Raw genomic sequence first — 8,475 nt, 5'->3', positions numbered from 1 at the left:
AAGAGTGGCACAGCAGGCTCAGAGTGGGCTGGCCTGTCCCCCAGGGGCCCTGTGATCACCCGTGTTCACCCAAACAGCACACGTGCCTCCATGTTCACGAGGGCCCTGCTGTGGGCACAGGGAGGCAGGGAAGAGGCCGGGAGGCCCCCACGACGTGGGGCAGGTAATGCCGGGTGGCCGAGGTGCCAGGAAGGAGAATCGGAGGCCCCGTGGAGGCAGGCGGGGAGGCGGCCTAAGGGACTGGACAGAGGACGCTCTGGCCGTGCAGCTGGGACGATGGTGCTACTGCCTGAGGATGAGGCACTGTTATGAAGATGCCAGTGGTGGGGGACGATTTGGTCGTGGCTCGGGGTGGCTGCCTTTCCCGTGAGAGGGGCGTGAACTGGCCCGTGTCAGGAGAGTGAGCTGCAGTAGTCACTTGAGGGTGCCAGGTTCATTGGGAGCTCAGCCTCCTTCCTGATTCTCCTCCCCTTATTCACCACGGGGGCCTGGGCTGTCCCTCGCACGCGGCCTCCCCTGCAGCCCTCCTCTACCTCAGACCAGATTCCCCAGCCTCACGGCCTGCTGCAGCCAGCGAGGTATCTTCTCCCCAGGGCTGGCCCTTGGGATTCCACCTGCCCACATCCAAGGCCGGATTAGGTGCTCACACTTTTTAATTTTTTTTTAAGAGGTTTTTGTCATAGGGCAGGAAGACTTGCCAGAGAGAGAGGGACAGAAACAGTGACAGGGAAAGTGAGAAGTCACCCCCCCGGGGAGGATGGCCACACCGCAATCGCTTCTCCTCTTGGGATCTTGGGCATGCACGCACACAAGCCTGGTGTGAGTTTGAAGCCACCGGGTCCGGCACTTGAAATATGGTTGGCCATGGGACCAGCAGGTGGCATGGTGGTTAAAGGCACTGGGTTCCCACATGGCTGACCATGGTTCAAGTCCTGGACCTGGTGGCTTGCTCTCTCACTTTTCCTCTCTCTCTCTGTCTATCTGATCAAACTGAAAAATAATAATAATAGTAATAAAATTTTAAACATGGGACCAGCAGTTAGCGTAATGGCTATGTCGCTGGACTCCCACGTAGTCGACCGCAGTTCGCGTCCCGGATCCAGTGGCTTGAAACTCACACAGGGAGCGTGTGCGTGCGTGCCCAAGATCCCGAGAGGAGAATGGAGGAGAAGGGATTGCGGCGTGGCCATCCCCCCTGGGGGGGTGATTTCTCGCTTTCTATCTCTCTGTCTCTCTCTGTCTTTCTGGCAAGTGCATGTGCCCTGTAGTAAAAACCTCTCCAAAAAAACTTTTTTAAAATAAAATAATTTATAAAAAAGGAATACGGTTGGTGATGTGGGAGTCCATGGACATCGGTGCTACGCCATCTGCTGGCCCCAGCGCTCCCATGTTTGCAGAGAGGAAGAGGACGCCCCCCAGCCAGGGAGCTCGGGAGCAGTGACGGGGCTGCAGTAGGACTGTGGTATCCGGTGACAGGAGCCTGGTGTGTGCTGGGCGCTGACAAGGCCGAGGGCATGATGGGCACCGTGAGCAGACACGGGGATGGGGCCTTGGGGCGGCTCAAGGCCACGCGGCCTGTGAGGAGGGAGGCTGATGCGCCCATTCGGTGGGGAGGCTGTCACCGTAAGGGTGGGCCTTCCTGAGTCCGCGAGCTGAGACAGGTGAGGTGGAGGTGACCGTAGGAACAGCTGTTGGGATAGTCACTTGAGCGGGCTAGAAGAAAAGTCTGCACCGGGAGGGACCAGCAGTGTGGGCAGAAACCCTGGAGCCTCATGGCCAGGCCTGCTCAGGTGTGCGGCAGCCTGCTGGCCAGGCGGGCGCTGGCATGCGAGGGGAGCCAGGAAAGGTTCAGGTGGAGCCGAGGCCCCGGGGAAGCGGGGCTGCCTCCCCCCACCTCCCATCTGCTCAGCGATCCGCTGTCTTCACGTCCCCCCCAAAGGTACGACCCCCGGCACAACCGCTGGTTCCAGATCCAGTCGCTGCAGCAGGAGCACGCCGACCTGTGTGTGTGCGTCGTGGGCAGGTACATCTACGCCGTGGCCGGCCGCGACTACCACAACGACCTGAACGCCGTGGAGCGCTACGACCCCGCCACCAACTCCTGGGCCTACGTGGCACCGCTGAAAAGAGAGGTAAGGAAGCCCTGCCATGACCGCCTGCTGCCCGCCCTCCTCTCCTCCCCCGGGTGTCCCTGGGGCCGGCGCTGGTCCCCCGGAGCCAGGCACAGTGAGCAGAGTGCATGGCCCTCCAACGCGCAGCACTGGGGCGGGTGATGGGGTCCCCAGGGCCCCACCCCGGGAGGAGGGCATTTGCGGGCCCGCCCGCGACTACCACAACGACCTGAACGCCGTGGAGCGCTACGACCCCGCCACCAACTCCTGGGCCTACGTGGCACCGCTGAAAAGAGAGGTAAGGAAGCCCTGCCATGACCGCCTGCTGCCCGCCCTCCTCTCCTCCCCCGGGTGTCCCTGGGGCCGGCGCTGGTCCCCCGGAGCCAGGCACAGTGAGCAGAGTGCATGGCCCTCCAACGCGCAGCACTGGGGCGGGTGATGGGGTCCCCAGGGCCCCACCCCGGGAGGAGGGCATTTGAGAGTCCAGTCCCCAGAGTCGTCCCCCCGCCCGCCGCTCGAGTGCTGAGACATTGTCTGGCCCGGTGCTCTCCTTCTGTCAGCGTCTAAGCACAGACAGGGCGAGCTGGCACTCCCCGGAGGCCCGACTCCCTTGGCCAGGGCTCTCAGCAGCCCGGCTGCAGCCCGTCCTCCTGCTTGTCCCCCGTGGCCCTCACAGGGTGGGGCATTCTTTCCAGAAGCCCCCCAAATGCTTTAGAGGTTTTCTTTCTTAATTTAAAAAAAAAATCACGTGCATTTTACACAACACTTTGGTTGATTCCAGTCTGAAGAGGTTTAGGGGTGTGCCCAGGACAGGTGCTTAAGGAAGTGCCTTTCTTTCATCCTGTGACCTTGGGGTACTTGGACCTAGCCCAAAAACCAGACATGGAATTCCAGGGGAAGGAGGCAGCTTGCCAGCTCCCCACTTCCTGGGTCCCAGCCTCTGAGGGCCAAGTGCACCCTGTGAGCCTGGCCTTGCTGTTTGCAGGGCAGCCGCTGTGAGCCGGGTACACTCTGAGGCTCTCCGAGCACCCCCAGAGATGGGACTGTGCCATGTCCGCACCTGATCAGGGGCCTTGGCGAGAGCGCTGGTCTTCAGCCTTTGGGAACCTTTCAGCAGCCTGCCGCCGTTTTTCTCTCTCCTCCTCAGGAGGCCCCCGGATGTAGATTTTGACCTGGGGTTGGGAGGTGGGGTGGGATTTCCCTTCTGGAGTCCCCTCCACCTGAGGCACGGTCCCCTCATTGTTTCTCAGGGACAGCTGTGAGCTGCCAGCTGTCGCCTGCTCCTGTCAGGGACCGAGGCCTGTTTGGAGGGACCTTTCTCACCCCAGGTTGCAGACCCTGCATAGGAAAGCATCAGGGGTCTTGCAGACCTGGTGGGTGAGGAAGGCCTGGGGAGGGCAGGTGGGCAGCGGACGCTGCTCCCGGGCGTGTGGCCCAGGGTCTCCAGGGTTCCTTTGTCTGGGGCTGCCAGGGAGATGCAGTTCTCGACTTGGCCACAGAGGGGCAGCCTCAGCCTGCAGCCAGCTCCACCCTGGCTGCCAGCTTCCCTTCCTTCTGCATTCACTCCTGCAACTTCTGAAGTGCCTACCAAGTCCCAAGGCCTAGGGGTCCAGTGGGGACAAGAAATGACAAAGACACCTTTCCCCCCTGGAGGAGAGACGCTCTCAGCCACTAAACGATCAGGGAAGTAGTCACAACCGTGGTGAGTGCCCGAGGAAGGGAAGAGGGGCCGAACCGAGGAGTTGCCCGGGCTGGGCTCTGGCAGGACTGTGGGAAGGTCCATTTACGGAGACGCCAACCAGTCTGACATTGCAGAGGGAAGGAAGGGGCTTCTCCGTCGACCCTGGGAAGGAGGGGAGGAGAGGAAGACAGGGGAGGAGCTCGGGCAGGAGCCCAGGGAACAGTCCCACGCCCACGGGGGTGACCGTCTGTGCCAGCGTGGAAGGAAGTGGGTAGATTCGGAGAGAAACGGATTAGACTGTGATGGATCAGAAGTCAGGGACGAGGACCAGCAGTTGCCGTAATGGCTGTGTCGCTGGACTCCCATGTAGTCGACTGTGGTTCGAGTCCCGGACCCAGTGGCTTAAACTCACGCCAGGCGCGTGTGCGTGCATGCCCAAGATCCCGAGAGGAGAATGGAGGAGAAGGGATTGCGGTGAGACCATCCCCCCTGGGGGGTGATTTCTCGCTTTCTATCTCTCTGTCTCTCTCTGTCTCTGGCAAGCGCACGCACCCTATAGCAAAAACCTCTCAAAAAAAAAGAATAGCTAAAAAGTGACCCCAGCAAATGGTGGTAAGTGTACAGAGAAACTGGATTGCTCATGCCTTTCCTGGTGGGAGGCCAGGGCTGGCAGGTGGTTAAGGCGCTGGACCTCCACAGGGCCAACCACAGTTCAAGTCCCAGACCTGGTGGCTTCCTTTTTTTCACTTTTCTCCCTCTTTCTCTCGCTGGTCAAATTAAATAATAATAATGAATAATAATAACAAACGAAATTAAATAATTCTTTCCCAAAAGTCTAAAAAAAACAATGGTACGGGCCTCTGGCAAAGAGCTTGGCCGTTTCTTCCAACTCCCCTGCAACCCAGTAGTTGCCACCCTGGGACCTAACCCAGAGACATGAGAACTTCTCTGAGCACAGATATTCTAGCATCTTCAGAGACAGCAGTCAGGACTAGAACTAGAAACAAATCGGACGTCCTTCAGCAGCGAACGGTTAAACTGTGTGGGGGGGACACACAGAGCACTGCCCAGCAACGAAAGGAACTGGTCGGTGCATACAGCCATGCGGAAGCACCTGGTTCGCGGTAGAAAGCTAGATGTTATGCAAGTTGAACGTCTCTACCCCAAATGCTTGGAACCGGAGTAGTTTAGATTTCAGATTTTTTTTTTTTTTGAGAGGTTTTTTTCGCTATAGGGCGCATGTGCTCGCCAGACAGACAGAGAGAGACAGCGAGACAGAAAGCGAGAAATCACCCCCCAGGGGGGATGGCCACGCCGCAATCCCTTCTCCTCCATTCTCCTCTTGGGATCTTGGGCACGCACGCACACGCGCCCGGCGTGTTTTAAGCCACCGGGTCCAGGAGGCGAACCGCGGTCGACTACGTGGGAGTCTAGCGACATAGCCATTATGCTAATTGCTGGTTCCCCAGATTTTTTTTTTTTAATAACCCTTTGTGAGCACGCTTGAGCAGGAAACTTTGATTGTGCTTGGAAAAGATTGACTACAGCTGAAGGAATCTGGGGGTCCTTTTATTCCCCTCGATGACCCTGAATAAACTGGTCACGTGCCTGCATTTTGTCCGTGACCCATCACTTGAGGTCGGGTGTGAAATTCCCCAACTCTGGCATCATATCGGCACTTGGAAAGCTTCGGATTGTGGAGCATTTCAGGTTTCGGATTTTCGGATGAGGGATGCCGTGCTCGCGTACTGATTGCGTTCGGGTAGGTGTCGTGTCGTGGCAGGACTGCGGACACAGAGAGATTAGTGCTTGCCGGGGCTTAAGGAGAGAAGTGAGCGTGACCGTCAGCGGGCAGGTGGGGGTCCTCGTGATGGTGACCTGTGACCGCTTCGGTATCAGCACCTGGACCGTGACGCCGTGACACAGCCGCACAGCCCTCAGCGCTGGGGCGGACTGCGTGGCACCAGCATGGCCCGCTCTCCCTGTTCCCGGTCCCCATTACACGTGAACCTAGACTTCTCTCCAAATGAAAAGGCTCATTGAGAAGAAGTCCGCAGGCCACCGCCGTGGAGATCCAAACCCCACGCGTCTGACCTCACTGCTCTGTCCGCCTCTCTAGCCTCCTGTGCCACTCTCATGGCCTATGTGACACAGACTCAGAGCCAGCCCCCGGGAGCTTCTCTCCCCAAACACAGTGCCCTGCCCTGGGCCTTCCGTGGGTCTGCTGGGTGGGTGAGTGGGTACCGAGGCCTAGGGCTGGCATGACGGTTGGACTCTGGATAGCCTGCCGAAGAGGGGGTTGAACGCCCGAGAAAGGCCAAGACCCCGAATCCTCTCCGCCACACATTCATTACTAAAGGGGAGTGCTCTTTCTATGGGGGACTTCAATACATCTGTGGCGGGGGCCAGCAAATGGCGTACTGGTTACGTCGCTGGACTCCCACATAGTTGACCGCAGTTTGAGTCCTGGACCCGGAGGCTTAAAAATCATGCTTGAGGACCAGCAGTTAGCGTAACGGCTATGTCGCTGGACTCCCACGTAGTTGACCACAGTTCAAGTCCCGGACCCGGCAGCTTAAACTCATGCCGGGCACGTGTGCGTGCATGCCCAAGATCCCGAGAGAATGGAGGAGAAGGGATTGCGGCGTGGCCATCCCCCCTGGGGGGTGATTTCTCGCTTTCTGTCTCCCTGTCTCTCTCTTCTTTCGGCGAGCGCATGCGCCCGATAGCGAAAAACCTCTCCAAAAAAAAAATAAAACCCTCATGCTGAGTGTGTGTGTGTGTGTGTGTGTGTGTGCGCCTAAAATCCTAAGAGAATGGAGGAGAAGGGATTTTAGTGTGGGCCTTCCCCCTGGGGGGTGATTTCTCACTTTCTGTCTCTCTTTCTCTGTCTCTCCCACGAGCATGCGTGCCCTATAGCAAAAAATGTCTCCCCCCCCCAAAAAAAAAGTTGGTGGAGAATAGAGTTAAAGTACAATTGTGGTTCTAACATTTTGAAATCCATTTTTTCCTAATGGGCACTTCCGTGAACTTTTCGAAGACCCCCCTGTAGCTGCGCTCTCTCCTCACTCTGGCCCCGTTCCCCTCACCCACAAGCGAGCGTGGTGTGAGGAGATGCCATCTGCACACCGACTAGGAGCAGATCAGCAGGCCTGGGGCTCCCGGCCATGGGCGGGGAGAGGCGGCGGCCACAGAGGGCGTGCAGCCGTTCCCAGGGCCTCTGAAAAAGGCTGCTTTGACTTGCCTGGGATTCCCTCATGCAGGTCTTAGCTTTAGGGGCAAAAGGGAGACACAGACTCTGTTCGAACTCTGTAGTCATGTGTCCTTACAGGGAGGAGGTCCCTGACTGGTGACCAGGGTAGCGTGGTCAGTGAGATTCCAGGGGACGTTCTCTGGCCTGGAAGGAGGAGTCTGACAGTGACACCACGAAGCACCATCGGGCAGGCATGGCGTGGGGAGCAGCCTGGCTGGCGGGAAGCCACCCGGCCGTGCCCCCCGGCTACCCTCGTGTCCCCTCCCACCTCTCTCTCTGGCTCCTGTAGGTGTACGCCCACGCAGGTGCCACCCTGGAAGGGAAGATGTACATTACCTGCGGCCGCAGAGGGGAGGACTACCTCAAGGAGACGCACTGCTACGACCCGGGGAGCAACGCCTGGCACACACTGGCCGACGGGCCCGTGCGGCGTGCCTGGCACGGCATGGCCACCCTCCGCGACAAGCTGTACGTGATCGGGGGCAGCAACAACGATGCCGACCACCGGAGGGACGTGCACCAGGTGAGCTGGGCCAGGCAGCCACGGCATCGTTCGCCCCGTCCTGCCGGCTGTCGTTGACAAAGCTGAATTACAACTTGTGCCTTTTTTTTTTAATAGACTTTATCTTTTAGAGCAGTTTATATTCACTGCCAAATTGCATGGAAGGTACCGAGCTGTTCCGTATGCCCCCTCCGCTGCACACGCGCATAGCCCCCACTGTGGACATCCGTCACTGGACGGTGCATGCTTTACCACCGGGGAGCCCGCGCCAGCGTACCACTAACACCAAAGTCCACAGTTAGTGCTGGGCTTCGTTCTGGGGGTGGCAGGCTCTTTATTTATCATTTTATTTTAATAGATGTTTGCCATAGGGCACGTGCACTCCCTAGAGGGACAGAGAGGTAGAAAGCGAGAAGTCATTCCCAAGGGAGCATGGCCACACTGCCATCCCTTCTTCTCCATTCTCCTCTCAGGATCTTGGGCACACCTGCACACGCACCTGGCATGAGTCGAACCTACATAGGAGTCCAGTGACGTAGCTATTAGCCACCTGCTAGTCCCATTTCTGTGGGTTCGGTTTGTGTTTGTTTGTTTGTTTTAAAAGAATTATTTTTATTTATTTATTTATTCATTCATTCATTCATTCATTCATTCATTTATTTATTTGGAGCGGTGTTTGCTATAGGGCGCGTGCGCTCGCCGGACAGACGGAGAGAGACATAGAGACAGAAAGTGAGAAATCACCCCCCAGGGGGGATGGTCACGCCGCAATCCCTTCTCCTCCATTCTCCTCTCGGGATCTTGGACATGCACACACACACGCCCAGCGTGAGTTTTAAGCCACCGGGTCCGGGACGCGAACCGCGGTCCACTACATGGGAGTCCAGCGACATAGCCATTACGCTAACTGCTGGTTCCCAACTTTATT

At 57.9% G+C, this 8,475-nt stretch overlaps 1 protein-coding gene across 1 annotated transcript in view; it reads left to right on the top strand.

Moving 5' to 3' along the window:
- The window catches only part of KLHL22 (kelch like family member 22), a 29,477-nt gene that overhangs the window by 16,634 nt on the left and 4,368 nt on the right, over positions 1 to 8,475 (top strand). The window contains exons 3-4 of the mRNA XM_014588574.2: positions 1,940 to 2,132; positions 7,335 to 7,568. Of these exons, the coding sequence (XP_014444060.1) occupies positions 1,940 to 2,132; positions 7,335 to 7,568 (427 nt within the window). The remainder of the gene's footprint in view (positions 1 to 1,939; positions 2,133 to 7,334; positions 7,569 to 8,475) is intronic.

The sequence above is a fragment of the Tupaia chinensis genome, unplaced genomic scaffold (genome assembly GCF_000334495.1).
Source record: "Tupaia chinensis unplaced genomic scaffold, TupChi_1.0 Scaffold000287_1, whole genome shotgun sequence".
NCBI lineage: Eukaryota > Metazoa > Chordata > Mammalia > Scandentia > Tupaiidae > Tupaia > Tupaia belangeri.
Note: the sequence above shows the minus strand (reverse complement) of the source record. Positions and strands in the feature narration are given on the sequence as shown.